Here is a 19,474-nt window from a genome sequence, read left to right on the forward strand (position 1 = left end):
CAATGGTGACGACAGAGAGTTGGCTCTCCGTCGCCGCTGTCGACTGGCAGCTCCTGGTCTGCTCCTGGTCTGCTGTGGAGGAAGGACGGACGTGCGTTAAATGCGGAGGAAGAATTTCATGGAAGCATGTGCATGATGTGTTGTGTTCTTCAAAAAAGCATGGAATATGCATGTGTGTGATTAATAAAAGTAAAGTTCTCCTTTTTCTTAACCCATTTTATACTGACTTGCTTCACATCGAGGCTACAATTTTCTACAACTTTTTCCTCTTGGCCCATTTTTCAAAATGAGTCAGACCACACTGTTCTTTCTGTCTTGCTGGGTGTGATTGGTAGCCTCTTAAGTACCACAGAGAATGAGAATTCTGCATATTCTTAAAGCACAGTTTGTTGCACATGCATACACAGACACGTGCTTGCACATGGACACACACACACGTACTTTGACAAGCACCTGAGGGACAGGATTTATCGACTAAACCATGGACTCATCAGACGATTGTTCAGTCGGGCCACTCGCATTAATGGTGTAGTAAATTGAAAAATCCAATCAATAATTGGAGTGAATGCTTGGCGGTAATGATATCAGCGAGAGATAATCCAATAATTGCCAACCTTCTCTATTGGTATTTGGCTGCTCTGCCTGCCACTATAAAGTATGCTCCCCTTTTCTTTCCCCTGGCCAAGAGTGGAAGGCACATAGATTGAGAGAAAAGGTGGAAACATCTGCTGTGTGAGTGGTGCTAATGAGGGTAAGGCTTTCTCAGTATAAGGCACAGAAACTTTTCCTCACAATTCTTTAAACAGTAGCAATGACTGCTAAAAATTACCACAGAATGTAAATTCTTCCAGGGATAGTTTTTAGCACGGGATCTGAGTGTAGGGTTGCCACCTTTCAGAAATGAAAATAAGGGGCGCCCACCACAGCTCCTCGGGGCCATGACCACCACGGCCCGACTCCCGTGGGGTGGGGCGCCTGCAGCAGTGGTATGTTTTATTTTGTGCCACTGTTTTTAGTAAAGGGGTGATCAAGAAAGCAATTAGTCATACTTAGAGCTTGAAATGCTTTATTACCAGTGAACACATTCCTTATTGTGCGACATTGTTGCATATAAAGTACTGTTAATTAGGTTACATAAAGCCATAATTACATGCATCCCTATTTAACATACAAAGAGGAAAATATATAACAAAGTGCCATATGCATACAATTTAGTTATTGCACAGTCAATTAACCTAGTTAATGAGATAGGTCAGATGAGGTCATCCAAACAGTTAAACCACACTAATAAAAGAATTTATGTAATGATCACTGAACACTGTATTCCTCAAAAATATAAACATTTTGACACAGAATACACAGAAAGCTCTACAAACATTTTTAATCTAGGAAATGTATATATATTTAAAAAAAAAACTTTTTCTCTTAACAATATTTATTTATTAACTGTTAATCCATTAGTGTGATTTGTTCTTTAAATGGCCATTTATATTGGCTAATACTGCTGTATGTTAAATAAATGATCATTCATTAGACTTTAAAAACTCAACATCCTAAACAATCAGTCAAACCACAATAGTCATAATCATCTCCACTGACGCTGTCCAGCCAAGGATGTGCCTCTTCACACTCACGTCTGTACTTTTGCAAGCGTTTTCGCTTTTGAGGACGTGGTGGAGTATCGGGTGTAGTGGACATTTTTAAAAGGCGCGGGTGTTGTGAGCACCGCTGGTGTGTGATGCCTGTCTCTAGGCAACCGTGACAGCACGCAGGCGCAGGCAGCGAGGCACAGACACACGACCGGGGTCTGGCGTAGATCCCGCCACGACAATTTTCCTGGCCTTAGTATTTCCTGTGTTTTATTTTGTTCATTATTGTGAGATTTAGTGTTGATGTGTGTGTGTGATAGACATGTGTATTGGACATTTATGAAAATATGGAACAAATCCCGTCCTGTATTGGTGCAACATTTAATTGTCAATTAAAGGACGATTCCATATTTTACAGGACGGGTGGCAACCCTATCTGAGTGTGGTGGTGGTAATGAGGGCAAGGCTTTCTCAGTATAATGCACAGACCCTTTCCCCACCATTCATTTAACAGTAGCCATGACTGCTAAAAATGACAACAGAATGTAAATGCTTTGAGGAATAGTTTTTATCACGGGATCCTAGACTGTAAACTTTAAACATTTCCAAGATGTTGAAGCTGGTTGTTGTGAATTTTAACTAGCTCTTTGACAGCAAAATTAGCTCTGTGCTGCTTCCTTAAACCTAATGGACTTAAGGAAGGCAGCCATGACATCAGGGTAATGTTGGAGTAATCTTACAGTAAACTTAGTTTACCCCAATCTTGCTTAAAAAAATAAACCACAATAAAAAGAAAGAAACAAGCTACACTGTAAACCCGAACAGTATTACTAACTCAAAGTCATTAAGGTCAGGTAACTCAAAAGCAGGTTTTTAGTTAAAAAAACAAACAAACTGTAAACTATTGAGTTTTGTGATTTTTTTTTTTTGTGGAGCATTTTTAATTTGAAGCAGATCAATACTGTTGAGTTAATGGCTATTCAATTATATCTTATCGGGCTGCACGGTGGCGCAGCAGGTAGTGCGCGTGCCTCACAGCAAGAAGGTTGCCGGTTCGATCCCCGGGTCAGGCGGGGCCTTTCTGTGTGAAGTTTGCATGTTCTTCCCGTGCATGCGTGGGTTCTCTCCGGGCACTCCGGCTTCCTCCCACAGACCAAAAACATGCTCATTAGGTTAATTGATGACTCTAAATTGTCCGTAGGTGTGAGTGTGAGTGTGAATGTTTGTTTGTCCTTTCATGTGGTTTGTCCTTTCATGTGGGTGTACCCCGCCTCTCGCCCATTGTAGCTGGGATAGGCTCCAGCCCCCCGCAACCCCGAAAGGGATAGGCGGTATAGATAATGGATGGATGGATTATATCTTATCTTAGTATCTTAAGAAATGGCAGAACGCTGCGTGGTGACGTCACAGCGTGGTCTCATCAGGTGCATTTTGACTTCTCAACGGCTGAACTTGGCAGAGACTGACGGATTAGCAGGTTAAGCTAACAAACAATATTAAACCTTTCATTTTGACAAGGACCCAGTGTATTGGTGTTCTTGTGTTTTTGACGACAGCGGAATTGGATAACGTCAATTTGGGGCACTTGGCTTGGGCGTCTCTTACTGCTAAGCGCTCTTCTGTGGTGAGTATAAATGTTTGTTATAACAATGTTACAATGGTCAAATAAAATCTGCCACACAGAGGCTGTAACACCAGCAGGTTAGTGCTTTGAGTTAACTTTGTTTCCAAACTGCAGCAACGCACGTCATTAACCAGCCCAACAGCTAATCCTCCTTCACGGTGCTCTCTACACATGCATGATTATCGGGTTGAATATCATGAGGGGAAAAAGTTGATGCAGTGATACTGACAGGCACTGACAGGTCCTGTGTTTTTTTTGTCTTGCTGTGGCCTCGTGGCAAATACAGCATTGTGCCTGCATGGGGGTAAAAGCCCAGATTTATCAGTTTACGTGCTGCCTGCACGATTCGCTGCTGTGAGACAGCGGTGAGTGTGTCTGCAGACTTTATAAACGTCACTGGTTGACCCGAGAGTTTCGCATTGCACCCACAGGTACTCTATCTCTTCCTCCCACACGTAATGAATTAAATAAAGTTTTATAAAATTCAGCGCACTGAAGAGGGGTTTTTAAAAAAGTTTCAGAATTCCAAATGATTTGATAAAGCTTATATTGATTATAAATTGACACAAATTAAATAGAAACTCACTACTGCCACAGACAGTTACTGAGAAAGAGACACGGACTAAATAGGTCAAAGTTCACAATCATATAGTCAGGACTCAACAGGTCACAAAAGCAGAAAGTGTGTTCTTCAGGTCAGTGGAGGGTTTGAGAAGTTTGTATTTTTATGGTGGATTAACCCATTAACGAATAATGTGGTTGCAAAAATTAAAAGTGAGTTTTTTCAATGATTTTTTCAATCATTGAAAAAAAATAGACCTTATTTCTGTAATGTGAAATCTGGTCTCAGACATCACCAGACCATTGTGTGAATGATGGAGCTTTATTCTTGATAAAATGTAAATTATTACATGTATGCTTAAAGTAGAGGATGTTAAAATAATACATTTTGTCTACTGATTAACAGACAGAAGAAAAATGTTTAATTTAATTGCGGGCTTAACATGGACTGGAGATGCAAACTGTTTTCTACATCCCTGGATACACGGGCAAAGTTATTTAGGCATTATCGTTTGCAACATAGTCAGTATTCAAGAGTAGGCCCACTGCCATGTCTCTACAGCAATTGCATTTGCACTTTTCAGTCATTTAATGCAATGAAAACCCATCTGTCACGTTATCATAATGACACAGACAGACTAGATGCAACTGACAGTACAGGCATCACATGCATTTTTCACCTGTCCCTTGTGTGACTTTAAGAAGCCTTTTTCGAAGGCAACTTTGTTTGGACACTTGAGAGGTCCATCCATCCATCCATCCATTATCTATACCGCCTATCCCTTTCGGGGTTGCGGGGGGCTGGAGCCTATCCCAGCTACAATGGGCGAGAGGCGGGGTACACCCTGAGCCGGTCGCCAGCCGATTGCAGGGCCACATGCAAAGACAGACAAACATTCACACTCACACTCACACCTACGGACAATTTAGAGTCATCAATTAACCTAATGAGCATGTTTTTGGTCTGTGGGAGGAAGCCGGAGTACCCGGAGAGAACCCACGCATGCACGGGAAGAACATGCAAACTTCACACAGAAAGGCCCCGCCTGACCCGGGGATCGAACCGGCAACCTTCGTGCTGTGAGGCACGCGCACTACCTGCTGCGCCACCGTGCAGCCCCACTTGAGAGGTCATTTAAGAAATCACAAGATGGTTATATGCCCTTTCAGAAACTGTATTTATAGCACAAATGCTTACACATCATTTAATGCACACAAAAGCAGGTACCATGGAGAGAGTTCAGTCTTTGATCTTAGAGTTCTTGCAGCAGAAACTGTTAGTGACCAAGTGCTAACTATCCATCCATTTTCTATGCCGCTTATCCCTTCCGGGGTCACGGGGGGGCTGGAGCCTATCTCAGCTGTCAACGGGCGGGAGGCGGGGTACACCCTGGACCGGTCGCCAGCTGATCGCAGGGCAACATATATACACAAACAACCATTCACGCTCACACTCACACCTATGGGCAATTTAGAGTCACCAATTAACCTAATGAACATGTTTTTGGTCTATGGGAGGAAGCTGGAGTACCCGGAGAGAACACACGGGAAGAACATGCATATTTCACACAGAAAGGCCCGACCTGGGAATCGAACCGGCGACCTTCTTGCTGTGAGGCACCGTGCGCCACTGTGCAGCCAAGTCCTAACTACTGAAGGTGTAAGTGTTGGTGAAGGAAATGTTGGGTGTGAAAGCACAGAGGAACTGGATCTCCCTGAGATGGAGAGTCAATGTGACACAGATAGTTTACGACTTAACTTGGCATCACTATTCCTAAAGATGCAAAGTATCCTTCATGTGTCTGACATGGCATCTCAGGAAATAGTGGATCATCTGGCTCAGATTTTTTCTTTGTCCCAGCCTCTTCTCAAAAAGACCATAAGAGAGGTCCTACAGATTCATGATGTCACTGTTAGTGAAGTGACTTTGGGTGAGGTAATTAGTGTTGTTATGGACAGCAACATTCTTGTCAGTTCCACAGCCAAAGGGGGGATACTATCCACAACTAAGAGAAGGAAAACATTTTTTGAGAGAAATTACCCTGTGGTAATTTCTGTGCAGTATACACTAGATTCTGGACATACAGCAGTCTACATACCCATTCTCGAGATGTTACAAAAACTCTGCAGACATACTGACATTCTGGACAAAGTGCAAGAAACAAAGATGGCACAAGCAGGTCATTATGTGAGCCACCAAGATGGTTCATATTTTAAAGAGAATGACTTCTTTTGCTCCTCAGATGAGCTAAAGCTGCCACTAATTTTGTACATTGATCATCTAGAAATAGCGAATCCACTGGGTACTTCAAGGAAAATCCACAAACTCAGTTCTGTTTACTGGATACTTGCAGATCTACCAAGTAAATACAGATCTGGCTTGCACGTGATTCAACTGGCAGCACTAAAGTTTCTGACATTCAGATGTTTGGCTATGAAAGAGCTCTTGGTCCTTTGTTGCGAGATCTCCATACTCTTGAGCGAGATGGGGTTTTCATTGAGTCCATTGGTAAGGCAGTCCAAGGTACAGTCATGTGTGTGGTTTCTGATAATCTTGCAGCCCATACACTAGCAGGCTTTACCAAGTGTTTCAGAGCAGAATATTTTTGCAGATTCTCTGCACAGCTACGCAAGATACTATTCAGACGCATAATGCTGGGAGTGAAGAATTTAGTCAAAGAACAAAAGCCAGCCATGACAATGATGTGCATGCTGTGATGCATGGGAACATTTTGAGCCAGTGTGGTGTTCAAGAAGAGTGTGTCCTTAGCCGATCACTGGAGCATTTTCACACAGTCACAGGTTTCCCACCTGATGTTCTCCATGATCTGTTTGAGGGTGTTGTGCCCACAGAAATGGCTCTGTTTGTAAGGGAGATGATCCGAAGCAAATACTTCACATTGGAGTATTTGAACAACAAGATTGTGTCGTTTCCATACCAGCACACAGACAAAGTTTACCGACCTCAGACTATTTCCAAGACTTTTGGAGCAAAGAACACAATTGGTGGGAATGCCCATGAAAATGCCACGTTGCTCAGATTGCTCCCTTTAATGATTGGTCATATGGTACCTGAAGGAGATGGAGCATGGACTGTGTTGATGGACTTGAAGGAGGTGGTTGAGATAGTACTGTGCCCGGTATTTACAGATGAATCAATTCAGTATTTCAGTCAAAGATACTGGACCACAGAAACATGCTGCAGGAGGTTTTCCCTGATTTCAAACTCCGGCCTAAACATCACTACATCGAACACTAAACTGACCTCATACGATGTTTCGGGCCCCTTGTCCATTTATGGACAACGAGATTCGAGGGCAAAGACCACTTTTTCAAGCGTGTTGTGCATGACACATAAAAATGTGTTAAAAACACTAGCAAACAGGCATCAGCACATGGTGGCATTTTATCTCAGTGGCCCATCATTTTTTAAACCTCATCGGCAGACATCAAATGTATGATCTGTGATGGTATCAGCACTTCCTGATGTTGCAAAGGCATATGTTGAACAAATAACAGACAGCAGCATGATTTACAGTACATCAAAAGTCAATGTTGATGGGACTGATTATGGTGTGGAAATGTTTGTGTCTGTGGGACAGGGGGGCGGACTGCCTCAGTTTTGCAAAATTGAGCAGATTCTCCACGTGAACAACATTGTCATCCTTAGCAGACAACACAAGGCTTACTACATTGAACACCTACGATCCTGTGAACTTTCTCCTCAGAGTTTGACTATTAATACCTTATGTGACCTCGATGACACATCACCTCTTCTTGCATATAACACAGATTGTAGACTGCTCTTATTACCCAAGCTGTTTATCTCACTACATTAAAAAGTATCTTGCACCTAAAAAACCTAAAAAAATAAAACCAGTGTGTTGTTAACAAAGTGAAAGAGTAGGCCCCTTCAGTACTTGTAACTTAGTTACTCACAATATTACCAAACAGTTCTTTCTCCCTGAAAAGAAATGGCTTGTACCTGATCTCCTTTGTGATTCAAAAGAACAATCAACACTAACTTGATGACCTTGTACATATTTTTTTTAAATTTCAAATAGAACTTTAAGACACCAGCACAAACCAGGAGATGGCTGCTCCAAGGAGATTTGTGCTTCGTGTATTTGTTGCCATGGATGTTGCCATGAAGCTCACTCTAAATGAGCAACCACAGTCAATCAAGGAGCTAAACAGCATAATGCAAGACCATTTCAAGCCGAGACTGGAGGGTGAATTCACATTGCAGTATGAGGATCCTGACTTTGATGGACAACTCAGCATTCCTGTAGATATTCAGGAATTGCCAGAGAAGGGTACATTGAAAGTCCAGATCTGAGAGGGAACCAGATCTGAGAGGGATGACAGCTCAACTGCAAGTTCTGATACAGACATCCTCCCACACGTTCCTTTAACTCTATGTCAGAAGAATTGGCCAGATTGTTTCCCTCTGCTTGCTTTTTCTTTTGAAGTTGAGCATGTACTTAAGGAAGGAAACACTGTTTTTGAAAGCTCTAGAAAGACGGTGAAATTGAGGAGGTCCCAAAAGCACAACATCCTGGAAACCATGGCAGAAAAGATGAACAGCTTCAAGCCATATCAGAATCAGAATCAGAATCAGAATCAGAAAAAGCTTTATTGCCAAGTACGATTTTACACATACGAGGAATTTGCTTTGGTGAGGTTGGTGTATGACACATCTATTAAAAAGAAGCTATCAGAACAGTAAAAAATATAACAGTAAGTAAATAATAGAAAAATAAGTAAAATATATAACAATATTAGAAACTGTAACAGTAAGTAAAAAAATCTAACAGTATAAATATACGTACACAAGTCAGTTTTTTTTTTTTTAAAAGAGGCACAGTCTGTTTCTTTCGAAAGGAAGTCCAAGCAGAGCGTTAATTTAACACATATAGTTATGGCAATGTCAACATGCAAACTTCACACCGAAAGGCCCGACCCGGGAATCGAACCAGCAACATTGTTCCTGTGAGGCACGTGCATTATCTGCTGTGCCACCGTGCAGCCCTCTGCAACTGCCATAGGAAGTACATCCTCTGCTGTGCTTTCTTGATGAAGGAACTGATGTTCGGCTCCCACTTGAGGTCCTGGGAGATGATAGTTCCCAGGAAACGGAAGACTCCACAGTGTCAATAGTGGAGTCACAGAGGGTGATGGGGACAGGTGAGGCTGAGTTTTTCCTGAAGTCCACAATCATCTCCACTGTCTTTAGAGCGTTGAGCTCTAGGTGTTCAGATTGCACCAGGTCGCCAACCTCCCACCTGCAGGCGGACTCGTCGCCATCTGAGATGAGTCCGATGAGGGTGGTGTCGTCTGCAAACTTCAGGAGCTTGACAGACTGGTGACTGGAGGTGCAGCTGTTGGTGTACAGGGAGAAGAGCAGAGGAGAAAGAACACAGCCCTGAGGGGATCCAGTGCTGATGGTCCTAACATCAGAGATGTGTTTCCCCAGCTTCACGCACTGTTTTCTATCAGACAGAAAGTCTGTAATCCACCTGCAAGTGGAGTCAGGCACGCTCAGCTTGGAGAGCTTCTCCTTAAGCAGGGTTGGGATGATGGTGTTAAAGGCAGAGCTGAAATCCACAAACAGGATCCTGGCATAGGTTCCTGCGGAGTCCAGGTGCTGGAGGATGAAGTGGAGGGCCAGGTTGACTGCATCGTCTACAGACCTGTTGGCTCTGTAGGCAAACTGCAAGGGGTCCAGGAAAGGGTCTGTGATGTCCTTGAGGTGTGAGAGCACAAGGCGCTCAAAGGACTTCATGACCACAGAGGTCAGGGCGACGGGTCTGAAGTCGTTAAGTCCTGTGGTCCTTGGCTTCTTGGGAACAGGGATGATAGTAGAAGACTTGAAGCAGGCTGGCACGTGACATGTCTCCAGTGAGGTGTTAAAAATGTCTGTGAACACTGGAGACAGCTGATCAGCGCAGTGCTTCAAGGCAGATTGGGGACAGAATCCGGTCCAGCTGCTTTCCGGGGGTTCTGTCTCCTGAAGAGTTTGTTGACGTCCCTCTCATGAATGGAAAGAGTCGTCACTGGGGGGGGGGGCTTTAAGGTGGGAATTGGTGGAGGTGACTGGAGCTGGAGCTGTTGGGAGGTGTCGTCGTGGGGGATGGTTGCTGGACTGTCCCTTTGTCTTTCAAAGCAGCAGTAGAACTCGTTCAGGTCGTTGGCTAGACGTCGATCGTTGATGGAGTGGGGGGCTTTAGGCTTGTAGTTAGTGATCTCCCTGAGCCCTTTCCAGACAGACGCAGAGTCATTAACTGAGAACTGGTGTTGGAGCTTCTCAGAGTATAGTTGTTTAGCCTCTTTCACTGCCTTGCTAAACTTGTACTTCGCCTCTTTGAATCTTTCCTTGTCCCCACTCCTGAAGGCCTCTTCCTTTGCCAACCTTAGCTGTCTGAGTTTGGCTGTGAACCAGGGTTTGTCATTGTTGTAACTCACCTTGGTGCGTGATGGAACACAGCAGTCCTCACAGAAGCTGATGTAGGACATCACAGCCTCCGTGTACTGATCCAGACTGTTGGTAGCAGTCCTGAACACATCCCAGTCAGTAGAGTCCAAACACACCTGGAGATCCTCCACAGCCTCACTGGTCCACTTCTTTGATGTCCTCACTACAGGTTTGCAGAGCTTTAGTTTCTGCCTGTACGCAGGGATCAGGTGGACCATGACGTGGTCAGAGTGGCCGAGTGCGACGCGGGTGACGGCGTGATAAGCATCCCTGACAATGGTGTAGCAGTGATCCAGAATATCCTCCTCTCTGGTCGGGCATTTAATAAACTGTCTGTATTTAGGGAGTTCGTGGGTGAGGTTACCTTTGTTAAAGTTGCCAAGGACAATAACTAAAGAGTCCTGGTTGGTCTGCTCCACACGCAGTATCTGGTCTGCGAGCGAGCACTGTGCGTCCTGCACGTTGGCCTGCAGCGGGGTGTAAACGCCGACCAGAATGAATGAAGCGAACTCACAGGGTGAATAAAAGGGCTTACAGTTTATGAAGAAAGATTCCAGGTCGGGAGAACAGTGCTGCTGGATCACTGTCACATCGTTGCACCAACCGCTGTTTATGTAGAAACAGATTCCTCCACCTTTAGTTTTGCCAGAAAGTTCCGTGTCTCTGTCCGCGCGGAAGAGTTGGAAGCCAGCCAGCTGTAGCGCAGAGTCTGGAATTAATCCAAAGGTCCACGTTTTGACGAAGCACAAAACCGCAGACAAGGAAAAGTCCCTGTTTTTACCCTCCATTTTGTTGGGCAGTGAACGCACGTTAGAGAGAAATATTCCTGGTAACGCTGTGCGTAGTCTGGGCTGGTGGAGACGCACCAGCGCGCCAGCCCATTTTCCTCTCCTCCGTTGTTTCACTGCGTGAGCAAAGGTGAGCGCACCTTTGACCAGAATGTCCAAAATTTCCACTGTTGGGAGCAGAAAATTAGGAAATAAATCCACTGGTGTTGGAGCCCTGATGTTCATGAGCTTATCTCTGGTGGAAGAGCTCCGGGTACCGTCGCAAAAAACAGAATTAACACACAAAACAAAACAAAACAGCGCGCATCAACACACCGAGACAGCCGTCCGTGGCGCCATCTTGAGCCAATAAATGATTCAAGTGACAGGGAAGTAGGAATGGCAGCTCAAGCTCTGGTTACATCATATCCATGTCTCCGCGAACCTGGAAGCAGGAACGGATGGTATGGATGGAAGGTTTGCTTGAAGTTCAAGATGGGGAATTATCGGACAAAGCTGGCTAGAACAGGATGTGCCGAGGTGTCCGTCAACACAGGCAGGAGAAGCCATACCAACCCCAATAATGAACATCCCCACTCGAATATCAAAAAAGCCCAGAGGAGAAAACCAGGCTTCTCTGGAACAAATGAGACAAGACATCATTCAAGAAGTAGAAAAGACAGAGAAAGATCAGATGTTAATTGAGAGCTAATTGAGAAGCTCATGCAGACAACCTTTGCCCTTTGTCGCCAAGATATTGTGCAGGGAAGTCCGCAGGTGAAGGACTTTTTGGAAAGATGGCCAGCCCTGAAAATGGAGTCACAGGTAAAAACTGTTTTCATGTATCACAAAGGGCATGCTTCTCAAGACAAGTACATAATATTCCCACGTTTAACTGTTTTCACATAAACACTAATCTGTTAACATTTGTTTGTATTTTCCCAGGTGTTTGCTGAGTTCCATCGCATCACAAATGTGAAACTTTGCAACACATTCTACCATTAGCTTGACAGGCACACACCACAACTGCTTGCCTTGTTTAGGCAGAAGGCTTCCCGGACAGGCAAGATGGCAGAGGCGCAGCGGGAAATTCTAAGCATTTATGACCAGCAGGTAAGTTGAAGCATTACTGGGCTATTGACACACTGTTGCTCTACTAATATGTCTTCTTTCAAAATAGGATGTGTCTGTTGTTGTTTTTTTTTTTCCTCTAAGGTTTAAAAAAGCTATTTAAAAACAAATTTAGATAGATGTTTTTCTTTCAAATAATACAAGTAAGAGAATCAACACTGGCGTTTCGCAAAAAAACTGATGTTCTTCATTATTCATAAGCACTGTTAGACCAATAGTTGGAAATCCCTAACCTGTTGGGAAAATTGATGGTTGCTAGCAGTAGTAATAACAGGACTGCCAACTTTTTTCTTAAGGGTCCACTTTCTTCAAGAGTCAAGTTACCTGTCCTTTCAACAGTAGTGCAATAGTAAACAATTCTTGTCAGCTTAAACCATCTTTTTGATTTTTTGGAAGTTAAACTTATCTTTTTTTTTTTTTTTTCCGGTTCCGGCGCCGTACAAGCGGCAGCCTTTTTCAGTAGCTTGCTTAACTCTTAAGAGTTTTTTCTTATATTTTTCTGTTTTTCTGTGCGTCTTGCTTATTCTTTTAGTTTTACGTGTTTGTAAATATCTGGCGCATCAGAGATGCTAAACAGTAACTCTGGCGCTACTTTGTTGCCACTTCTACAACTTTCTCCGCGTCTGTGGGTCCGTGAGAGACAATGGCTCCCATTGTTTACAGTAGGGATCAGCTGCTGGGCCTGCGTAACACAGCTGTGTGGCCGGAGGAGCGACCTGATGTCCCCCGCGAGCTAAGGAGGAGGACGCGAGGGTGCTGCGCAGGGATCAAACGTCACGACAGGAGGAGAGCTTACAGACCGACTCTCCCGTCCGTCATCATGGGGAATGTAAGATCTCTTTCCAACAAGATGGATGAGCTGGCAGCGCTGACGCGACATGAGCAGGACTACCGGCGGTGCAGTTTGCTACTGCTCACGGAGACTTGGCCGGGAATGCAGCACACAGACGCGACTGTGGCGCTGGATGGATTTTCACTCGTTTGAGCGGACCGGACAGAGAAGAGCGGTAAGAGGAAAGGAGGAGGGCTGGCAGTGTTTGTGAACGATAGATGGTGTAACTCCAGGCACATCACTATCAAAGAGCAGCACTGCCCGGACATTGAACTGTTGGCTGTTAGTCTGAGGCCATATTATCTGCCGTGGGAGTTCTCACACGCCATAGTGGTGGCTGTGTATATTCCCCCCTCTGCTAACGCCGACGCAGCCTGTGACGTCATCAACACCGTGATCAGCAGGCTGCAGACTCAGAAACCACAGGCCCTCTTGCTGATCTCTGGGGATTTTAATCATGCCTCTCTGTCCTCCACTCTGCCCAATTTCATCCAGTTTGTCACATGTGCCACCAGAGACAATAAAACACTGGACTTATTCTATGCCAACACCAAGGAGGCATACAAATCATCACCCCTCCCTCCTCTGGGAAGAGCTGATCACAACCTGGTTCATCTCCTGCCTGTCTACAAGCCCCTTGTCAACAGGCAACCAGCTGTGTCCCGCAGAGTGAAGAGGTGGTCGGCTGAAGAGGCTCTGAAGGACTGCTTCGAGACAACCGTGTGGGATATATTCTGTGACTTTCATGAGGATGACATTGACAGTTTGACAGACAACATTACGGATTACATAAACTTTTGTGTGGAGAACACTGTACCCACCAGGACGGTACGGTGTCACTCTAACAACAAACCCTGGATTAATCCTGACATAAAGGAGAAGAAGAGGGCCTTCAAGTCAGGAAACAGGAGCTGAAAACTGTTCAGAGGGAGCTCAGGAGGAAAATAAGGGAGGGGAAGGACAGATACAGGAGGAGAATGGAGGAACAGCTGCAGGAGAACAACACCAGGGGAGTCTGGAGAGGCCTGAAAACCATTTCAGGCCACCAGAAGCCAAACTCCCAGGCAGATGGGGATTCAGAGTGGGCAGATGAGCTGAACACCTACTTCTGCAGGTTTGAAGAAGCATCTGCCCCTCCCCCAGCTGTACCAGCCCTGCAGCAGCCCTCCCTTGATCTGCCAGCACTCTGCCCAAGCACCCCACTGACCCCCCCCACCACAGTTTTCAGCTCACCGCCACCAACGCCACCCCCCACTGCCCCTCCCAGCCCCTCATCCACATCACAAGACACTCAGCCCCCCTGCTCCAACTTGTCTCTCACACCTCTCCAGGTGAGAAATCAGCTGAGGAGGTTAAAGACCAGGAAGGCTGCAGGACCGGATGGCCTCAGTCCCAGACTCCTCAGATCCTGCTCTGATCAGCTGAGCGGGATCATTGGACATTTGTTCAACCTGAAGTCTGAGGCTGGGAAGGGTGCCGCGACTCTGGAAGACGTCCTGCGTGGTACCTGTGCCAAAGACCCCACATCCTAAGGACCCTAGCTGCTACAGGCCGGTGGCACTAACATCACACCTCATGAAGGCCTTAGAGCGGCTGGTCCTTGCCCACCTGTGCCCCCTGGTGAGCTTGTCCATGGACCCGCTGTAGTTTGCGTACCAGCCTGGCATCAGAGTGGACGATGCCCTCATCTTCCTCCTCCATCGAGCCCTGTCTCACCTGGAGTCACCTGGGAGCTCTGTTCGGATCCTTTTCCTGGACCTCAGCAGTGCTTTCAACACCATCAGGCCAGCCATCCTGAGAAACAAGCTGGAGCATTCAGGAGTGGACCAACACCTCACATGCTGGATAGTGGATTACCTCTCCAAACATCCACAGTATGTGAGGACACGGGACTGTGTGTCAGGGACTGTCCTCTGCAGTGTGGGGGCCCCCCAGGGAACGGTGCTGGCACCGTTCCTCTTCACCCTCTATACGGCTGACTTTTCCCACCTGTCACCCACCTGCCACCTGCAGAAGTTCTCTGATGACTCTGCCATTGTCGGCCTCATCACAGATGGGAACGATAGGTCATACAGAGGACTCATTCAGGACTTTGTGGACTGGTGTCAGCAGAACCACCTGCTGATCAATGCGGATAAAACCAAGGAGCTGGTTGTGGACTTCCGTCGGCGTCCACATTCTCCCCCATCACCAGTGAACATCCAGGGAAGGGACATTGAGATGGTCACATCTTATAAGTACCTGGGTGTTCATCTGAACAACAAACTGGACTGGACTCATAACACCATTGCACTTTACAAAAAAGGACAGAGCAGACTCTATCTGCTCAGGAGGCTGAGGTCTTTTGGGGTGCAGGGGGCACTCCTGAAGACCTTCTATGACTCTGTTGTGGCCTCTGCCTTGTTCTATGGTGTAGTCTGCTGGGGGAGCAGCATCACAGCAGCTGACAGGAAGAGGCTGGACAAACTCATCAGGAAGGCCAGCTCTGTCCTGGGATGCCCTCTGGAACAGGTGGAGGAGGTGGGGGAGAGGAGGATGACAGCCAAGCTGTCCTCCATGACAGACAATGACTCCCACCCCCTCCAACACACACTCACTGCACTGAGGAGCTCCATCAGTGACAGGATGATACATCCAAAGTGTGTGAAGGAGCGGTATCGCAAGTCATTCCTTCCTGCAGCCATCAGACTGTACAATAAGAACTGCTCAAAGTAATCTGACAATTCATCTGTAAATCATCTGTGAATAACATGTGCAATAATCTGGGCAACAACTGGTGAAGTAATCTGTGCATTTATCTGAAATTTTTTTGTAAATTATCTGTTCAAGAACCTGAGCAAAATTTTACTGGGGCAATAATCTGTACAATACATCCTGTATATAACAGTCTGCAAACACAATTTATAATTTTCATCTTGATAATTTATCTGTATCTGTACATCTTGATAATTTATCTGTATCTGTACATAACAGTCTGCAAACACAATTTCTAATTTAGAGACACTTATTTCTATCACACTTTTTTATTTATACATGTATATACTTACTGATTGTCTACCTCGTCTATTTTTTCTTACTGATGCTGCTGTAATTTGGCATTTCCCCTTGTGGGACTAATAAAGGTATATTGAATTGAATTAATTCTCTATAGGTCATGTACTGTTGCGGTTTTGAGATGCTGCAGACAAGTGGTGCAATGTTTAGCTTCCTGTCATTTCCCCCAAATTAAAATGACTTTTATCTCCTCTTGCTTTTGATAAAGGAACAGCATGATATACACATGAGACGCAGTCTGGCCCTTCGTGCTCTCCCACCATACCTATGAGAAGATGACTCTGAGTACTTCAAGATATGCAATGTATGTATTGCCTGACTTTACACAAATGTCTATCAATGGCCACAATATATACTATACATGTTGTTTATCTTTTTTTGAGCAAACAAAATCTGACTCCTTGAATTTCACAATTATCAACTATTCAGCCTGTTTGGTGCTGAGGCACCACTGCCTTTCACAAGGCCAAGCTTTTAAGAAATCTGACAAATTTGCGCTTCTTGTTGAATGTAAAAAGTAGTTGAGTAAACGATTCGAGCCTGAGACCAGCTTTTCAAGCGGACTCGAGCACAGTGCCCGAGCACAAGCATGTTTGTGTTCATTCTTATAAAACAAAACAGACATTGGGCCTAAGAGTACTAAGATGCGGGCCTAGGTTCCTAATGTGAAAAAAATCCCAAAATCACATTCGGCTGAGATTTTAGAGTTAAGATAAAGAGAACAAATCATTATGACTCCTAAGAGCCTATTAACTTGGGTAGTTGCATACAAGTGTTGTGTCAAGACAAGAAAATGTTAACTCATCTTTATTTCTGTCGGAGGAGCATGTAATTCCAGTGCAGGACCCCAAATCCAGCTTCTTGAATCATCTCTATAACCTTTTACTTTATTCTGTTTGTGTGTGTCTGTGTGTATTTTGCAGTGGGAAGATGATTCAGACATTGAGGACACTCCTGTTGCTCTCCTCTATGTGGCAACTGACAACGCCACTGGCACCATCCAGTTTAACCCCAACAGCATTCCGTTGTGATCGAAGATGGCATTGTTGTGAGATGTCTCCCCAGGTTGGCTGATGCACTTCTTCTCTTGTTTGGCTTAATCTATGCATTGCATTTAGATTATCCAAAGAAACTTATCCACACATTTACCTTTGTCCAGAAAATAGTCTTGATGATAACAGACCACTCAAACCATGCCTCCTAAGTTTGAGAAATGAGTTGTTCAGCAATGTTGAAGGCACCTGCGTAAATGAGACGTCCATGTATCTGGTCCTGCTAAGTTTGATAACTTTGCTGCATACCGCAAAGGTGGCTGAAGAGAGAAAATTCCTTAATGTACTTGTTAGCTGTTGAGTAAGTATGTTGCGCTGCTCATTTCAAGTGTGCAGTAAGTGATCTATGAAACAGTGGTTAAACTTTAAGTAATTTCAGAGTTTTCCTCCGCTTTATCTACCTCAACACTGATGCACTGTTTGTGACTGATTTTGTTTTAATAATTGGATGTGTTAGCTTTGATTGCACCAAAATGTCCTTTTTTTCATATCTTGCATAATTTGTTGGTTATTAGTAATTTTGACCTTAATTTGTACCTTGTAGCAAGTACACTGAAATTTATTCACTGGTATTTAATCAAGTACACGTTTATCAGAGAAATCAGTATAATTTGTGTTATTTTTTTGTTGCTGTCGTGTTTACATCACGCCTTTATCACTGTTGTGGAAATTACTTAAAAGAACTGTTCTGGGGTTTACTTGTTGTTTTGGTAAGTGGACATGCTGTGCATTTAAGTTCGCTTAAAATTAACATGGTCTGCCTTCCTGTAAAATACAGTTCAGATACCTGTAACACTGTTAAGCCTTAACAATATTTTTTTTCTGGCTAAACTAGTTTAACAAAACTGTTCAGATGTTTTATCAAAGGTTGTTTTAAACCTTAATTAAAAAAACATGAACTGAAACAGAGATGTGACGTGTGTTTTTGTTTTTAGACAATGATAAAAATTAATGGTACATTGTGAGCAAATGCAAAAACAATATATCCAATGTACATGTACATGAATATATATATGTTTCATATGAATATATATATGGATATAATAATTTTAAGCAGGATTATAAATTTGAGTTGGTTAAACTTAAAAATTAAACTTAATTTTAACTTAAAAATTAAGATAACAAGAAGGCATTTAAGTAAACTGAAAGTAGATTTTTTAAGTTCAGTCAAACTCATAAAATTTATTTCCACTCTTCAAAAACTTTTACGTCATCAGTTACTACAAATATTTTGAGTATATTCAACTTGTTTGGGTTTACAGTGTACAATAACACCTGATACTTAAACTGTGGTGCTTAATAATGTAATAAATAGCAGATTTTTTGAATGCTCTACAAAGACTGTCAACCCAAACAATATCTTTCAACCTCTGTTACAATCTTCTATGAGCTGACTGCAGTTGTTGAAGAACAGTCTCCCACTGGAGGCTGCAAGCACTCTTGCTTATTCAGCATCTTCTCACTCAGTCTTGTTTTCCACCCCCTCTCTGTTTCCACCCTTGCCTCCTTTCCAGCTTTCATTCCCAGCAGGTTTTAGAGTGATGTGCAACATATATTCATTAATTACCTACATAGCACTCTCCCTTCCCTGCATTGTTTTATAAAGATAAATAAATAAACCTTGGTAAATACTGAGGTCTGCATAAACAAAAGCACTAGATTTTCAAGATGTGCTGAGAAACGGTTTGTAACATACAATAATGCTCTCTTTAAATTGTCTGTTGCACCTTGTCAACATGGTACAATTAACTAGAACCAAGAGTGTAACAGATGTTTTGTATACAACAACAGTAAGTACTTTTGACTTATTTAAAATACTTGTACTTTTAAAGTTGAAATGCATTTCTTGTCAACTTCACATATGCGCAGGCATATCCGTTTTTCTTGTTGCTTACAAGCTGAAACCAAACTGGTTCATGTGGTATAGTACTACTACTACTACTACTACTACTACTACTACTACTGGTAATAGTAATATGTTTTTGGCCATCTTCTTAGAGAGAACATAATGGGGTATGTTAATATACAATACATAATTAATACATGTAATACATGTATTCTATTTCTGTCAAAAAATTGGTGTTGAAATTGGTTATTGAAAAGTCAAGTGTTTGCCCCATCACTGACTACACATAGTATATATGCATTTCACTATATGGTCAAATATTTATTAATACTATAGAAATTTAGACTTGGCAGTATGGCTCTGCTCTGGGACCTCCCTGCCCTTCCAAGTGCTTATGTGAAAACCTGAAACACTGTGCTTACAGGGAAGTACCAGCTGGAGAAGCTAATAGTTGTACACTAATAAGTTTTAAAAGAGCCCACATGATCAACCTATAACATTTATTGAAGAAGCTAACAAGGTCACAGGTCATTTGTAGCTATT

At 43.7% G+C, this 19,474-nt stretch overlaps 1 protein-coding gene across 2 annotated transcripts in view; it reads right to left on the minus strand.

The window, feature by feature from the left end:
* The window catches only part of ppp1r35 (protein phosphatase 1, regulatory subunit 35), a 372,490-nt gene that overhangs the window by 185,141 nt on the left and 167,875 nt on the right, over positions 1 to 19,474 (minus strand). Inside the window, exon 1 of one of the 2 annotated variants that reach the window (XM_070980478.1) lies at positions 4,719 to 4,801. The exons of the other annotated variant lie outside the window; for it this stretch is intronic. Within the exon in view, the coding sequence (XP_070836579.1) occupies positions 4,719 to 4,729 (11 nt within the window). The 5' untranslated portion in view covers positions 4,730 to 4,801. Of the gene's footprint in view, positions 1 to 4,718; positions 4,802 to 19,474 lie in introns of those variants that run through there. 2 annotated transcript variants of the gene reach the window in all.

Source organism: Chaetodon trifascialis, chromosome 15 (genome assembly GCF_039877785.1).
Source record: "Chaetodon trifascialis isolate fChaTrf1 chromosome 15, fChaTrf1.hap1, whole genome shotgun sequence".
Classification (NCBI taxonomy): domain Eukaryota; kingdom Metazoa; phylum Chordata; class Actinopteri; order Chaetodontiformes; family Chaetodontidae; genus Chaetodon; species Chaetodon trifascialis.